Here is an 18,214-nt window from a genome sequence, read left to right as displayed (position 1 = left end):
GCAGCCACATAGCACAGGGAGATCAGCTTGGTGCTTTGTGACCACTTAGAGGGGTGGGATAGGGAGGGTGGGAGGGAGACACAAGAGGGAGGAGATATGGGGATGTATGTATATGTATAGCTGATTCACTTTGTTATACAGCAGAAAGCAACACACCATTGTAAAGCAATTATACTCCAATAAAGATGTTAAAAAAAAAAAAGAGTAAGAGCCTACAATATGCTGCCTACAAGAGAACCACTTTAGGGAGAAGGAAGCATAGACTGAAAGTAAGGGAGTATGGAAAAAGATATTTCATGCAAATGGAAATGACAAAAAAGCAGGGGTAGCAATACTCACATCAGACAAAACTGACTTTAAAACAAAGTCCGTAAAGAAAGATAAAGAAGGACACCACATAATGATAAAAGGATCAATACAAGAAGAGAATATTACACTCATTAACATATATGCCCCCAATACAGGAGCACCCAAATACATAAAACAAATACTAACAGACTTAAAGGGAGAAATTGATGGGAATAAAATAATAGTAGGAAACTTAAACATTCCACTGACATCAATGGACAGATCTTCCATACATAAAATCAGTAAGGCAACAGAGATTCTAAATGACACCATAGTTAGACTTAATTGATATCTATAAGACATTATATCCAAAAAACCCAGACCATACATTACTTTCAAGTGCATGGGGAACATTCTCTAGGATAGATCACATACTAGGACACAAAACAAACCTCAACTAATTTACGAGGATAGAACTCATTTGAAGCATCTTTTCTGACCACAACGGCATGAAACTAGAAATCAACCACAGAAAGAGAAACAAGGAAAAAACGATAACATGGAGACTAAACAACATGCTACTAAAAAAAAAAAAAGTCAATGATGAAATCAAAGAGGAGATAAAAAAAATACCTTGTGACAAATGACAATAAAAACACAACCATACAAAAGCTAAGGGATGCAGCAAAAGCAGTCATAAAAGGGAAGCTCATAGTGATACAGGCCTTCATCAAAACATAAGAAAAATCTCAGATAAACAACCTAACCTACCACCTAAGAGAATTAGAAAAAGAACAAACAAAACAAAGTGAACAGAAGGAAGGAAATAATAAAGATCAGAGAGGAAATAATGAAAAAAGATTAAAAAATAGAAAAAAAAAATCAATAAAACCAAGAGCTGGTTTTTTGAAAGGACAAAAAAAAAAAATCAACAAATCTCTGGTCAGGCTCACCAAGAAGAAAAGAGAAATGACCCAAATAAGCAGAATAAGAAAGGAAAGAGAAAAAATAACAACCAATACCATAGAAAAGAAACCAAAACCATAAGAGAATACTAAGAACAGTTATATGCCAACAAATTGGACAACCTAGAAGAAATGGACAAATTTCTAGAAACATACACCCCACCAAAACTGAATCAAGAAGAAATGGAGGGACTTCCCGGGTGGCACAGTGGTGAAGACTAAGCACTCCCAATACAGGGGGCCTGGGTTCTATCCCTGGTCAGGGAACTAGATCCCACATGCATGTTGCAACCAAGTTTGCCTGCCACAATTAAGGAGCCCACAAGCCACAACTAAGGAGCCTGCCTGCTTCAACTAAGACCTGGCCCAACCAAGTAAATTAAAAAATATTTTTAAAAAAACAGAAGAAATAGATAATTTGAACAGACCAATCACTAGAAGTAAATAGAACTTTTAATTAAAAAAACTCCCTGGAAACAAAAGTCCAGGATGGCTTCACTGGGGAATTCTACCAAACATACAAAGAACTTACACCAATCCTTCTCAAACTCTTCCAAAAGACTGAAGAAGAGGAAACACTCACAAAGTCATTCTATGAAGCCACAACTACCCTGATACCAAAACCAGGCAAAGACACTACCAAAAAAGAAAATTACAGGCCAGTATCTTTGATGAATATAAATGCAACCATTCTCAATAAAATCTTAGCAAACTGAATCCAACAACACATAAAAACGAACATACACCATAATCAAGGTGGATTCATCTCAGAGTCACAAGGATGGTTCAACATACCCAAACCAATCAATACAATACACAACATTAACAAAAGAAAAGACAAACACCACATGGTCATCTCAATAGATGAAGAAAACGCATTTGATAAAATTCAACATCCATTCATGATAAAAACTCCCACCAAAGTGGGTATAGAAGGAACATATCTCAACATAACAAAGGCCATTTATGATATACCCAAAGCCAACATATAGCTCAACAGTAAAAAGCTGAAAGCTTTCCTTTTCAGCTAAAATCTGGAACAAGAGAAGATGTTCACTCTCACCAATTCTATTCAACATAGTATTGCAGGTCCTAGCCACAGCAATTAGAAAAGAAAAAGAAATAAAACATATCCAAGTCAGAAAGGAAGACATAAAATTGTCATTATATGCAGATGACGTGATAATATATACCAAAAATCCTAACGACTCCACAATAAAACTATCAGAACTGATAAATAAATTCAGCAAGGTAACCAAATACAAGATTAATACACACAGTTCTGTTGCATTTCTGTACAGTAACAATGAAATATCAGAAAGAGGAAGTAAAAAAAAATGTTCTTTAAAATCACATCAGAAAAATATCCAGAAACAAATCTAACCAAGGAGGTGAAAGAGTTATATGCTGAGAAGTACAAAACATTGATAAAGGAAATTGAAGATGATTTGAGAAAATGCAAAGATATCCCATGCTCTTGGATTGGAAGAATTAATATTGTTAAAATGGCCATACTACCCAAAGCAAGCTACAGATTTAATGCAACCCCACTGATTTCCCCATGACACTTTTCACAGATCTAAAATAAAGACTCCTAAAATTTATATGGAACCAGAAAAGACCCATAATTGCAAAGCAATTCTGAGGAAAAAGAACAAAGTTGGAGGCATAACCCTTCCAGGCTTCAGACAATACTACAAAGCTACAGTAATCAAAACATCATGACATTGGTACAAAAGCAGACATATAGATCAATGGAACAGAATACAAAGCCCAGAAGTAAACCCACACACATATGTTCAATTAATCTTCGACAAAGGAAGCAAGAATATACAATGGAGAAATGACAGCATCTTTAGCAAGTGGTTTTGGGAAAGCTGGACAGCCACATGTAAACCAATGAAGTTAGAACACTCTCTCACACCATACACAAAAATAAACTCAAAATGGCTTAAAGACTTAAATATAAGTCAGGACACCATAAAATTCCTAGAAGACAACATAGGCAAAACGTTCTCTGACATAAATTGTAGCAATGTTTTCTTAGGTCAGTCTCCCAAGGCAAAAGAAATAAAAGCAAAAATAAACAAATGGGACCCAATCAAACTTCTAAGCTTTTGCACAGTAAAGGAAACCATAAACAAAATGAAAAAATAGCCTACAGAATGGGAAAAATATTTGCAAAAGACGTTACCAACAAGGGCTTAATTTCCAAAATGTAAAAACAGCTTATACAACTCCATATCAAAAGAACAAACAACCTAATCAAAAAATGGGCAGAAGACCTAAATAGACATTTCTCCAAAGAAGACATACACAAGGTCAACAGGCACATGAAAACACACTCAACGTCACTAATTATTAGAGAAATGTAAATCAAAACTTTAATGAGGTATCACCTCACACTGGTCAGAATAGCCATCATCAAAAAGTCTACAAATAATAAATGTTGGAGAGGGTGTGCAGAAAGGGAATCCGCCTACACTGTTGGTGGGAATGTAAATTGGTGCAGCCACTATGGAAAACAGTATAGAGGTTCCTTAAAAAACTAAAAATAGTTACCATATGATACAGCAATCCCATTCCTGGGCATATACCCAGAAAAGATGAGAATCTGAAAAGATAGATGCACCTCAATGTTCATTGCAGCACTATTTACAACAGCCAAGACTTGGAGACAATCTAAATGTCCATCAACAGATGAATGGATAAAGAAGATGTGGTGTATGTATGTATACACACACACACACACACACACACACAATGAAATGTTAGTCATAAAAAAAGAATGAAATAATGCCATTTGCAACAATATGGATGGACATAGAGATTATCATACTAAGTGAAGCAAGTCAGACAGAGAATAACAAATATTATATGACATCATTTATATATGGATTGTAAAAAATAGTACAAATGAACTTATTTACAAAACAGAAACAGACACACAGACATAGAAAACAAACTTATGGTTACCAAAGCAGAATTCGGAGAGGGATGAATCAGGAGTATGGGGTTAACAGACACACAGTACCATAAATAAAATAGATAAACAACAAGGATTTACTGTATAGCATAGGGAACTATATTCAATATCTTGCAACAACCTATAATGGAAAAGAATAGAAAAAAAAAGTGTATGTGTGTGTATACACCTATATATTCGAATCACTTTGCTATATATCGGAAACTAACACAATATTGTAAATCAACTATACTTCAAATTAGAAAAACTGTCAAAGAGATGATATACAGATTTTCAGATTTTATGAAAGTCATGAATCATAAGGTTTACTAAACACAATGAATCCCAAGAAGCAAATATAAAGCAACAAACACACATAAACACGTTGTATCAAAATTTCAATATATCAATGAGAAAAGTGATCTTAAAATCAACCAGTGAGGAAATACAGATTAACTTATGAAAGGAGCAATAATTAGACTGGCAGTTGACTTCTCAAAAGCAGAGCTGAAGTCAGAAGATAAGGAAATAATAACTTCAAATTTATCGGGTGAAAGAACTATCAATCTGTAATTTAATATCCAACTAAAGTATTATTCAAAATTGAGGGCAAAATAAAAACAACACCAAACTGAGTTACAATCAAGTAGCACCCACTGAAGGGATTTCTAAAGGGTATACTTTAGTGTGACAGAGAATGAAACAAAATTAAACACTGGGATGCAAGAAGAAAAGTAAACAAAGAAATTGGAGATCACGTCAATAAATCTAAACAAGCATTGAGTTTGTGGATCAATTATAATATTGAGTAAGGTGGTAAAAAGTAAGGTGGAACTCAAATACTGGGTAAAAATAACATGGAAATCAGGAGAGAATTAGTGGAGCTAAAGTGTTTTGAAGTCATTATGAAAAAAGAGTAGAATGACTAATTTCAAGCTTTAAGTCAAAAATATTAAAGGGATGCCTAAACGAATAAAAATAAGGTGTATATTGTAAATTCCAAGCCAAGGAAAAAAATAAGTTAACCTGAAATGAAGAAAAATGAGTCTGGAAAGAAGGGGGTAAAACAAGTATACAAAAGGCAGGGTAGAAGGTGGCATGGGAGGATGTGGAGCTTGCATCTCCCCACAACTAGCGAACCTTTTGGACGCTGGTGGGGAACCTTGATGCCCAAGGAGATGGGAGGAACCTCTGAGCGACCGAGTAGGATGTGTGGGGAAGTGAGAGGGTAGAAGTGGAGGCCAGACAGGACCAGTGCCCCTGAGGGGTGGCTGGGAGAGGGGAGGGGTTCCCACACCTGGAAGGACCCTTGGGGGCTCTGAGGATCAGGGGAGGTGCAGAGGGTGTTTCTCCCACCATATCAGGCCCCAGGAAGCCTGCTGGGCTCCAGGGCCTGGTCCTCTGCCCTCTAAGGACCCTCCTGGTCATGTGGGTCCTATGGGCATAGGAGGGAGGTAGGGGGAGAGAAGAGGAGAGGCAGGTGGGAGGGGCCCTCTGAGATCAGAGGATCAGGGGAGGTGCAAAGGGTGTTTGTCCCACCCAATCGGGCCCAGGGAAGCCTTTTGGGCTTCCGGGTCTGGTCCCCTGCTCTCTGGATCCTCCTCTGGCTGCATGGGTCCTAGGGGCATAGGAGGGATGGAGAGGGGGAAGAAGAGAGGCCAAGGGGGAGGAACCCTCCAGGAATGGAGGATCAGGAGGAACGTGCCTAGTGTTTCCACCGCCCACTCAGACCCAGAGAACTTGCTGAGGTCCTGGACCTGGTCCTCTGGCCTCCAAGGCCAGAGGCACTCCTGGGCCCCTCCTGCTGCACTGAGCTTAAGTGCCCCCTCCCGCCGTGCCAGGGACTTTTCCAGCCCTCTGGGTCCTAAGCATGGGCCCTGCCCATCGCCTAAACCCCACCCCTGCATAAGCCTCGCCCCCCACAGCTAAGGCATTTTCTGGCCTTTTCTTTTTTTCTCCTCTTTTTTGCTATTGTAGTTCTATTTTACCTTCCAGTTGTTGTTTCATTTATATATATATATATATATTTTTTAAAATTCTAACATATCTGTTAGTTTTCTAATATTATTTTATTTTTTTACACTTTGTTATTGTTCTGCATTGTTTTTTTGTTTTTCTTTTCTTTTTTTGCCACCCTGCACGGCTTGTGGGATCTTGGTTCATGAGCTGGGGGTCAGGCCTGAGCTCCTGTGGTAGGAGTTCTGAGTCTGAACCACTAGACTAAAAGAGAACCTCAGACCCCAGGGAATATTCATCAGAGTGAGGTCTCCTGGAGGCCCTCATCTCAGCTCCAAGACCAGCTCTACCCAACAGCCTACAAACTCCAGTGCCGGAAGCCTCAAGCTAAACAACCAGTAAGACGGGAACACAATCCCACCCATCAAAAAAAAAAAGATGACAAAAAAGTATGTCACAGATGAAGAAGCAAGGTAAAAACCTACAAGAACAAATAAATGAAGAGGAAATAGGCAACCTACCTGGAAAAGAATTCAGAGTCATGATGGTGCAGATGATCCAGAATCTCGGAAATAGAATGGAGGCATGGATCGAGAAAATACAAGAAATGTTCAACAAAGATCTAGAATAACTAAAGAACAAACAAACAGAGATGAACAACACAATAACTGAAATGAAAAATACACTAGAAGGAATCAATAACAGAATAACTGAGGCAGAAAAACGAATAAGTGAGCTGGCAGACAAAATGGTAGAAGTAAAAGCTGAGGAGCAGAATAAGAAAAAAAGAATGAAAAGAATTGAAGACAATCTCAGAGTCCTCTGGCACAACATTAAACACACCAACATTCGAAATATAGGTGTCCCAGAAGAAGACAAAAAGAAAGGGTCTGAGAAAATATTCGAAGAGATTATAGTGGAAAACGTCCCTAACATGGGAAAGGAAAGAGTCAATCAAGTCCAGGAAGTGCAGAGAATCCCATACAGGATAAACCCTAGAAGAAACACACCAAGACACATATTAATCAAACTAACAAAAATTAAATTCAAAGAAAAAATATTAAAAGCAGCAAGGGAAAAGCAAAAAATAACATAAAAAGGAATCCCCATAAGGTTATCTGCTGATTTTTCAGCAGAAACTCTGCAGGCCAGAAAGGAGTGGCAGGATATACTTAAAGTGATGAAAGAGAAAAACCTACAACCAAGATTACTCTACCCAGGAAGGATCCCATTCAGATTCAACAGAGAAATCAAAAGCTTTACAAACAAGCAAAAGCTAAGAGAATTCAGCACCAACAACCAGTTTTACAACAAATGTTAAAGGAACTTCTCCAGGCAGGAAACACAAGAGAAGAAAAAGACCCACAAAAACAAACACAAAACAATTAAGAAAATGGTAATACAAACATACATATTGATAATAACCTTAAATGTAAATGGATTAATGGCTCCAACCAAAAGACACAGACTGGCTGAATGCATACAAAAATAGAACCCATATACATGCTGTCTACAAGAGACCCACTTCAGACATAGGGACACATAAAGACTGAAAGTGAAGGGATGGAAAAAGATATTCCATGCAAATGGAAATCAAAAGAAAGCTGGAGTAGCAATACTCATATCAGATAAAATAGACTTTAAAATAAAGACTGTTAAAAGAGACATGAGAGAACACTACATAATGATCAAGGGATCAATCCAAGAAGAAGATATAACAATTACAAATATGTATGCACCCAACATAGGAGCACCTCAACATATAAGGCAAATGATAACAACCATAAAAGGGGAAATCAACAGTAACACAATAATAGTAGGGGACTTTAACACCCCACACCCCACTTTCACCAATGGACAGATCATCCCAACAGAAAATAAGTAAGGAAACACAAGCTTTAAATGACACAGCAGTGGGGGGAATGTAAATTGGTATAGCCACTATGGAGAACAGCACAGAGGTTCCTTAAAAAGCTAAAAACAGAACTACCATATGACCCAGAAATCCGGTGACTGGGCATATACCCAGAGAAAACCATAATCTGAAAAGATACATGCACCCTAATGTTCATTGCAGCACTATTTACAACAGCCAGCAACATGAAAGCAACCTAAATGTCCATAAACAGAGGAATGGATAAAGAAGATATGGTACATATATACAATGGAATATTACACAGCCATAAAAAAGAAAAAATAATGTCATTTGCAGCAATATGGATGGACCTAGAGATTGTCATACTGAGTGAAGTAAGTCAGACACAGAAAGACAAACATTATATGATATCGTTCACACATGGAATCTAATTTTAAAAAACAGTACAAGGGCTTCCGTGGTGGTGCAGTGGTTAAGAATCTGCCTGCCAATGCAGGGGACACGGGTTCCAGCCTTGGACCAGGAAGATCCCACATGCTGCAGAGCAATGAAGCCTGTGTGCCACAACTACTGAAGCCCATGTGCCTAGAGTCCGTGCTCCACAAGAGAAGCCACCACAACGAGAAGCCTGGGCACCTCAACAAAGAGTAACCCCTGCTCGCTGCAACTAGAGAAGACCTGCACACAGCAGGGAAGACCTGATGCAGCCAAAAATAAACAAATAAATTTATAAAAAAACAAAACAATACAAATGAACTTATCTACAAAACAGGAACAGATTTACAGATATCAAAAACAAACTTATGGTTACAAAGGGGCTGGTGGGGAGGAATTAACTGAGAGATTGGGATGGACATATACACACTGCTATATATAAAATAGATAACTAATAAGAACCTGCTGTATAGCACAGGGAACTCTACTCAATACTCTGTAATGGCCTATATGGGAAAAGAATCTAAAAATGAGTGCATGTATGTATATGTATAACTGATTCACTTGGGTGTACACCTGAAATTAACAAAACATTGTAAATCAACTATATTCCAATAAAAATTTTAAAAAAAGAAAAAGAAAAAGAAAAAAAAATAAAATAAATGACACAACAGACCAGACAGAGTTAAATGATACTTATAGGACATTCCACCTGAAAGTGGCAGAATACACTATCTTCTCAAGTGCACATGGAACATTCTCCAGGATAGATCACATCTTGGGTCACAAATCAAGCCTCAGAAAATTTAAGAAAATTGAAATCGTATCAATCATATTTTATGACCACAACAAGATTAGAAATAAATTACAGGAAAAATACTGTTAAAAACACAAATACATGGAAGCTAAACAGTACACTACTAAATAACCAAGAGATCACTGAAGAAATCAAAGAAGAAATTAAAAAACACATAGAAAGAAATGACAATGAAAAAACGATGACCCAAAACCTATGGGACACAGCAAAAGCAGTTCTAAGAGGGAAGTTTATAGCAATTCAATCTCACCTCAAGAAACAAGAAAAATCTCAAACAATCTAAGCTTACACATAAAGCAACTAGAGAAAGAAGATCAGAGCAGAAATAAATGAAATAGAAATGAAGAAAACAATAGTAAAGATCAATAAAACTGAGCACAGCAATGAAGTTGCTCAAAAAGTTGGTTCTTTGAGAAGATAAACAAAATTGATAAACCTTTAGCCAGATTCATCAAGAAAAAAAGGGAGAGGACACAAATCAATAAAATTTGAAATGAAAGAGGATAAATCACAACTGACACCGCAGAAATACAAAGGATTATAAGAGACTACTACAAACAATTATTTGCCAATAAAATGGACAAATTCTTGGAAAAGTACAATTTTCCAAGACTGAACCAGGAAGAATTAGAAAATATAAACAGACCTAAAACAAGTAATGAAATTGAAACTGTAATTAAAAGTATTCCAACAAACAAAAGTCCAGGACCAGATGGCTTCACAGGTGAATTATATCAAACATTTAGGAGAACGGCTAACACATATCCTTCTCAAACTCTTCCAAAAAATCGCAGAGGGAGAAACACTCCCAAATTCATTCCTTGAGGCCACCATCACCATGGTACCAAAACCAGACAAAGATATCACAAAAAAAGAAAATTACACATCAGTATCCCTGATGAACATAGATGCAAAAATCCTCACCAAAATACCAGCAAACAGAATCCAAAAACATATTAAAAGGATTATACACCATGATCAAGTGGGATTTATCTCAGGAATGCAAAGATTCTTCAATATATGCAAATCAATCAATGTGATACACCATATTAACAAACTGAAGAATAAAAACCGTATGATCATCTCAATAGATGCAGAAAAAGCTTTTGACAAAATTCAACACCCATTTATGGGCAGAGGGAACCTGCCAGAAAATGGACATAGAGGGAACCTACCTCAACATAATAAAGGCCATATATAACAAACCCACAGCCAACATAATTCACAATGGTGAAAAACTGAAAGCATTTCCACTAAAATCAGGAACAAGACAAAGATGTCCACTCTCGCCACTCTTATTCAACATAGTTTTGGAAGTCCTAGTCATGGCAATCAGAGAAGAAAAATTAACAAAAGGAATACAAATTGGAAAAGTAAGACTGCTGCTGTTTGCAGATGACATGATACTATACATAGAAAATCCTAAAATGCCACCAGAAAACTCCTAGAACTAATCAATGAATTTGGTAAGGTTGCAGGATACAAAATTAATGCACAGAAATCTCTTGCATTCCTATAAAATAACAATGAGATATCAGAAAGAGAAATTAATGAAACAACCACATTTACCATTGCAACAAAAAGAATAAAATATCTAGGAATAAACCTACCTACGGAGACAAAAGACATGTATGCAGAAAACTATAAGACACTGATGAAAGAAATTAAAGATGATACAAACAGATGGAGATATATACCATATTCTTGGATTAGAAGAATCAAGATTATGAAAATGACTATATTACCTAAAGCAATCTACAGATTCAGTGCAATCCCTATCAAACTACCAATGGCATTTTTCACAGAACTAGAACAGAAAATGTCACAATTTGTATGGAAACACAAAAGACCCCGAATAGCCAAAGCAATCCTGAGAAAGAAAAACAGAGCTGGAGGAATCAGGCTCCCTGACTTCAGACTATACTACAAAACTACAGTAATCAAGATAGTATGGTACTGGCACAAAAACAGAAAGACAGATCAATGGAACAGGATAGAAAGCCCAGAGATAAACCCACACACGTATGGTCACCTAATTTATGACAAAGAAGGCAAGTACCTACAATGGAGCAAAGACACCCTCTTCAATAAGTGCTGCTGGGAAAACTGGACAGCTACATACAAAAGAATGAAATTAGAACACTTCCTAACACTATACACAAACACAAACTCAAAATGGATTAAAGACCTGAATGTAAGATTAGACACTATAAAACTCTTAGAAGAAAACATAGGAAAACACTGTTTGACAATGAACCACAGCAAGGTCTTTTATTACCCACCTCCTAGAGAAATGAAAATAAACCAAAAATAAACAAATGGGACCTAATGAAACTTAAAAGCTTTTGCACAGCAAAGGAAACCTTAAACAAGACGAAAAGACAATCTTCAGACGGGGAGAAAATATTTGCAAATGAAACAATGGACAAAGGATTAATCTCCAAAATATACAAGCAGCTCATGCAACTCAATATCAAAAAAAAATCAACCCAATTAAAAAATGGGGAGAAGACCTAAATAGACATTTCACCAAAGAAGACATACAACTAGCCAAGAGGCACATGGAAGATTCTCAACTTCACTGATTATTAGAGAAATGCAAATCAAAACTACAATGAGGTGTCACCTCATACTGGTCAGAATGGCCATCATCAAAACGTCTACAAACAATAAATGCTGGTGAGGGTGTGGAGAAAAGGGCACCCTCTTGCACTGTTGGTGGGAATGTAAATTGATACAGCCACTATGGAGAAGAGTATGGAGGTTCCTTAAAAAACTTAAAATAGAATTACCATATGACCAAGCAATCCCACTACTGGGCATATACCCTGAGAAAACCTAATTCAAAAGGACACATGTACCCCCAATGTACATTGCAGCACTATTTACAGTAGCCAGGACATGGAAACAACCTAAATGTCCAACAATAGATGAATGGATAAAGAAGATGTGGTACATATATACAATGGAATAGTACTCAGCCATAAAAAGGAACGCAATTGGGTCATTTGTAGAGATGTGGATAGACCTAGAGTCCGTCATACAGAGTGAAATAAACCAGAAAGAGACAAACAAATATTGTATATTAACGCATATACGTGGAATCTAGAAAAATGGTACAGATGAACCTATTTGTAGGGCAGGAGTAAAGATGTAGACATAGAGAACGGACATGTGGACACAGTGGGGGAAGGGGAGGGTGGGACAAACTGGGAGATTAGGTTTGACATAAATACACTACCATGTGTAAAACAGATAGCTAGTGGGAACCTGCTGTATAGCACAGGGAGCCCAGCTAGGTGCTCTGTGACGACCTAGATGGGTGGGATGGAGGTGGTGGAAGGGAGGTCCAAGAGGGAGGGGATATAGGTATACACATAGCTGATTCACTTCATTGTACAGCAGAACTAACACAACACTGTAAAGCAATTGTACTCTAATAAAAAATTAAATAATTAGAAAAATAATGATTTTTGTGAGATAATTGGAAATGTGAACACTGAATGGACATTGCATAATAAAAAAAAGAAAAGGCAGGGTAAAGAGAAAGACTAAAATAGGATGTTCAAATTAATTCAATAAATCAGTAATAATAATAAAAAATATAAATGGGCTAAACTTACTAGTTAAAAGAAAGATATCTCACATTAGATTAAAAGCAAAGAAACAAATCTGCCTACATGTTATTATAAGAGAAACACTTAATAAGGAAGGTTGATGGCAAAAGGAAGTAAAAAAGATAAACCTGGTAAATATTAACGAAAAGAAAGGTAGTGTAGCTATATTAAGATGAGACAAAATAAATTTTAAGGCAAAGAGCAATGTTAGAAATAAAGAGAGTTTCCACAAAATGATTTTTTTTAAAAGGTCACCAGGAAGAAACAACAATTCTAAACTTCTAAGAATCTAGTAGATTCTTAGACTGGCCTCAAAATACATAAAGCAAAAACTGACAGACTTCCTAGAATAATCAAGCTCACAATCATGAAGTGTGATTTTTTAAAACCACTCTATTATAAAGTAAGATTCATTATGGCTTTTATCTGTCTCCTTGCCAACACTCCTCTCTAGAATATAATCTTAAAATGTATCATCTTTCTCTGTTTTATTCAAGATGTATTTTAAGTATATGCCAGTGCCTGGCATGTAACAGCTGCCTAATATATACTTGTTAAGTTTTTTCATTAGTAAAGATTTAAAAAGATAGTAACTATAGAGATTGGATAATATAATTAACAAGTATAATCCAAAGAACTCTCATGGAACCCTATACTCCTAAATCAATACATTCTTCTCAAGCATACATGAAATATTTATGAAATTTCACCATGTGGTAGACCATATTCTCTGACTACAATACAATTAAGTTAGAAACCAAAAACAAAACAATAAAATTCCATGCACTATAAAATATAAAACACAGTCCTAAACAACTCAAAGAAAAAAATCATAATGAAGATTACGGAAAAAGAAGATCGGAGCAAACAGAACTTAATGATAACAAAAGTATTATATTACAAAGTTTGTGGTGAGCAGCAAAAAAATATGTAGAGGGAAATCTATACATTTATATGCATATATAGGAAAAAATAGGATAAAAATTGATGAGCCACACATCTAAATTAAGAAGTTAGAAAAAAAGAGCTACAAAGTAAACACAAAATACAAGTTAGGAAATGAGGAAGGGAGCAGAAATTCTTGAAATAGACAAAATATATACAATTGAGGATCAAAATCAAAATCTGGTTCTCTGGAAATAGATACAACTCTGGAAAGAGTGATCAAGTTAAAATAAAGTAAGGCTTAATATCAGAAATAAAAAGGGGTCATATTTCACATACAGCAGAGATTTGTAAAAATAGAATGTTAAGAAATACTTGATGCTAATATATGTTAAAATGAACAGAATGACATTTCCTAAAAAATTATATAATTTGTCTAAACTGACTCATGGAAAAAAACAGAAACCCTGAACAAATCTATAATTATTAAATCACTATTCAAAAGTCTACTTATCAAAACTGTCCACAGGGCTGGATGATTTTACAGGTGAGATCTACCAATCAGTTAACAGTTAATCCCTACCTTACACAAAGTGTTCCAAAGAAAAATAAGAACTTATTTCCACTTCAATTATGAAGCTAACAGAACCTTGATATGAAAACCAGGCAGGGAAAGTACAGAAAAGAACATTTATGGGCCAATTTCACTTTTGAACATAGATGCAAAAGTCTAAATAAAATGCTGGCAAACTTAAGCCAGGAACACATAATAGATAATAAAACATCATAATTTAATTTAGGTTTAATCCCAGGAGATCAAGGATGGTTTACAATAAGAAGGTCTATTAATATATTTCACCACATGAACGGATTAAAGAAGAAAATCACAGAGGCAAAAAAAGCACTTAAAAGAGTTAAACACCCATCCATGATTAAAACAGAAACCTTAGCAACTAGGAACCCAGGGAATCTTCTTTACCTGATATCAGGTACGCATAAGAAAGTGCTTAAAGTCCATAAAGTTGTGAAATAATTTTCCTTAAAATCAGAAACAAAACAAAGATGCCCAATTGTACTTTAACATTGTACTGGAGGGCCTAGCCAGTACAAAAATAATTGAAAATAATCAAGATTTCAGAGGAAAAGACAAATGGCAAATGTGCCTGTAGATGGGACATTCTTGCACACACAGAGTTCTTGAGAAGTGGTTGAAGAGTTCAATACCTTCTGACAAGTCTAGAATTCCAGAATACCTAGATTTTTAGAAACCTCGAGTTTTCTTATATTTGTGTTTTTTGCTGTCTTTAAAATCCATAGTTGTATTTGTCTAAATAGATGCTTTACCGTTGTCTGATTTTTTTACTTTGTACTCAGCCCTTTTATAACCTGAACTTTCTAGGTTGATCAAGGATTCAAATTTAGTTTGACCTCCTGTGTGGTAATCATACTTCCTGCTCTGCATCTAGACAAGAAGGCTGAGCATACCCCTGAAGATTCCTTTAGGACCTCCCATCTCCCCGCTGCTCTGAGGAAGGTATGTAAACAGTACTGAGCTTTGCCCTAGTGGAAGACACACTACTGCTCTCTCCAGGAAACCTTTTTCTTCTTTATCATTTTCAGTGTATTTTTACAAGCTGCTCTCAAAAACAATACTAAGTCTTTAATAAAATCCCATCACAGTATCTGGTAGGGAGTTGTATTTAATTTTCTTTTCCCTTGATTCTTTAAATGCTCGCTCTTGTGGTTTTTCTAAGTATTTTTGTATAATGAGTCACTCTGAGCAACTGACTGGGAATGTAGGAAGAAGGGCTTTTTTTTTTTTTTTTTTTTTTTTTTGATTTACTGTGTGATTGACCCTGGACCAGTCATTGAACCTAATCAAGGAACTTCATTCATTGCTAAATAAAGATAAAAGGCTTTGAGATATGGGTTAAAATTAGATCCTGCCACCTAGAGACTCAGTCTCTTAATAACTGACTCACAGAAATTAATTAGCTTGTTCCTATAACAATTCCATTTGGAAAAGATCTCCTTTATTATTTTTGCCTAGTTGTAGCCTTTTTACATCTCTCTATCCAATTCTCTGTCGCCTCCCCATTTGTTTACTTAACTTTACTGCTTAGTTTCAGTGAACAACGATGGTACTCCATGATAATCAGCCCAAAATTCAGGGCTAATTTTGTGATCTTAAGAAAGTCTCTGAGCTACATTTCTAATTTAGGAAATGGTAACCACAGTACTCTATCTTTTACCTCACAGACAATTGTTACAAAAACCAGGCAATGAAAGTAGAGAGTGCTTTGAAAAACTGTAAAGAACAATATATTTATATTCACATTAACTGAATAATTCTATTCATCAATGCAAGAATTGAGTCATAATACATAGGAGAAGGTCTTAAGTGATATTCATCCATGCTAGACAGAGACTATTAAAAATTATAGCTGAGTAATTTATTTATAAGTATGTAAACAATAAATTCAGGACAAGGAAGACTTTAAAGTAACAAAATGTAATTTAAGAATGGAAGCAGCATGACATGGGTGCCTTCTGGAAAAGCAGGAAATAAATTAATTAATACTTGAAGATCCTCCTTATTCTAAGTTTAAATCTTTTGAATCCACAACCTATGGTAAAAGCTAAAAATACAAAATAAACAAAAGGAAAACTGAAGAGTTGACAAATTTCAAGGTGGGAGCAAAAGAAATCTTGGATCATGTAGAAATTCAAGGAAAGACAATGTGAAGACAAAAGTTGCTTCATTTCCTTACCTTTGTTCGGTATTAAAGAGTGCAAAGATGTGCTTGCTAGACATAAAGCTTTTTTCCACATCTCGAACTTTCAGGTTGTCCAAGGGAAGCATATACTTCTTTTCTTTTTCCTAGAGAGAGACAGAGAGAGAGAGAGAGAAAGAGAGAGAGAATTGGCTTTAATAAAAGATCTTGAAGCATGCCCATAGCAACACATCACCTGAGTTGGTCAACATTTAATTAGAATATTTTGATACCATCACACACTACTTTGATACCAGCTACCAAGGGACAAAAATTATCTGAGATAGGAGACTCCAATGGTTCTCAACACGTGGGTCAGAAAAATGAGGGGAGGGAAAGTGCAGAGGAAGGAAGGGCTCAGGGATGGAGAAAACACATGGTCCTCTATCCTTTCTTCCTCATGTGGGTCCCCTTAGATGTTTTAAAATGTTAGTTTGATATTAAAAATTTAGCCATCTGTTAATATTTAACAAAAACGTTCTGGTCCTAATTCAATGAGAAATGCCAGATGGATTTCATTTCATATTTTATTTGCAGCCTAAGCAGTTTTGATAGCCAGAGCTGGCAAGAGCCTGGAAGCACAAGGACCCTAGTATGAAATACCACCTATAAACTATGATAAAGCACAGAAAATACTTCCTTCCTTTGAGTCTAGAATAAAATGTGGGTCCAGAAAGAAATGATTCCATTAAATTGTCAAACTCTTTGAGAAAAAAAGAACCCATTAGAAGTGAACTAATATTAACTAGAACAAATTCTCTTAAAATTAACAACACTTTAGGAAGAAAATGCACATTTGAGAGGGGAGGTCTGCAAATGGGACCAAACTAATCTTGGTAAAACAAAACATATTGGATGCCAAAGAATTATTAGAAACATTTACTTTTAAGGACTGGCCCAGGGACAATATTATCATATGCATAAATGCCTAACAACCAGTACAATAGTAGAGAGCCGAATACTCAGTTTAAGAAACCTAGTCGATATCTATTACCTGGGGCACTTTTGCACAGTCCTTGTTAAACAGTAGTCCTCTGTATATCTCGGGTGACAGTCCTGAGAAAAACCAGGCCTAGACTCCAGAGGAGGAGAGCATGGAGATCTAGCCATGACTTTTAATAAACAACTATTAATGCCTGTGGGAAATACATGTACCATACAGATATGCTTGACATAAGCCTTTTTGCTCCTGAAGCTCCTCCAGCTCTTGCTTGAGAATTGGTCTCGGCTCAGTAGTGTGGGGCAGAACTCTTCCATGCTCCCTAGCCTGCTTGTGGGGACCACACTCTCTGCAGACATCAGAGAGTGTTATTGCAAGAACTATCACTGGCTTTGCCACTTCTCCTAAATTAATCAGGGAAAGTTGGGCAGAGCACTTTAGAATAGTGAGGCAGAGAGAAATAGATGACTCAAGAAGTTGAAGGAAGCTGGTTGGAGAACAAAATGGCTGTCCTGGCAGACAAGGTCTTCAAAGGAGATAGCAAAACAAAACAAAACAAAAACATAAAAGAAACTGAATGGCAGTGAGAGAAGCCCAAGAATAAACATGAAAAAGCAAAGCACTGTAAGAAGATTCCAATGTTTCTTGTACAAAAATTAACAGTATATTAGCAAACACAAGGATATTCTAAATAGC

At 36.2% G+C, this 18,214-nt stretch overlaps 1 protein-coding gene across 1 annotated transcript in view; it reads right to left on the bottom strand.

Annotated features, from left to right (window-relative positions):
• The window catches only part of LOC116765140 (dynamin-3-like), a 162,167-nt gene extending 144,332 nt beyond the window's left edge, over positions 1-17,835 (bottom strand). The window contains exons 1-2 of the mRNA XM_032654435.1: positions 17,734-17,835; positions 16,576-16,685 (exon numbers count right to left, since the gene is read on the bottom strand). Of these exons, the coding sequence (XP_032510326.1) occupies positions 16,576-16,685; positions 17,734-17,835 (212 nt within the window). The remainder of the gene's footprint in view (positions 1-16,575; positions 16,686-17,733) is intronic.
• Positions 17,836-18,214: the final 379 nt, after the last annotated feature.

The sequence above is a fragment of the Phocoena sinus genome, chromosome 1 (assembly GCF_008692025.1).
Source record: "Phocoena sinus isolate mPhoSin1 chromosome 1, mPhoSin1.pri, whole genome shotgun sequence".
In the NCBI taxonomy this organism is placed as follows: Eukaryota; Metazoa; Chordata; class Mammalia; order Artiodactyla; family Phocoenidae; genus Phocoena; species Phocoena sinus.
Note: the sequence above shows the minus strand (reverse complement) of the source record. Positions and strands in the feature narration are given on the sequence as shown.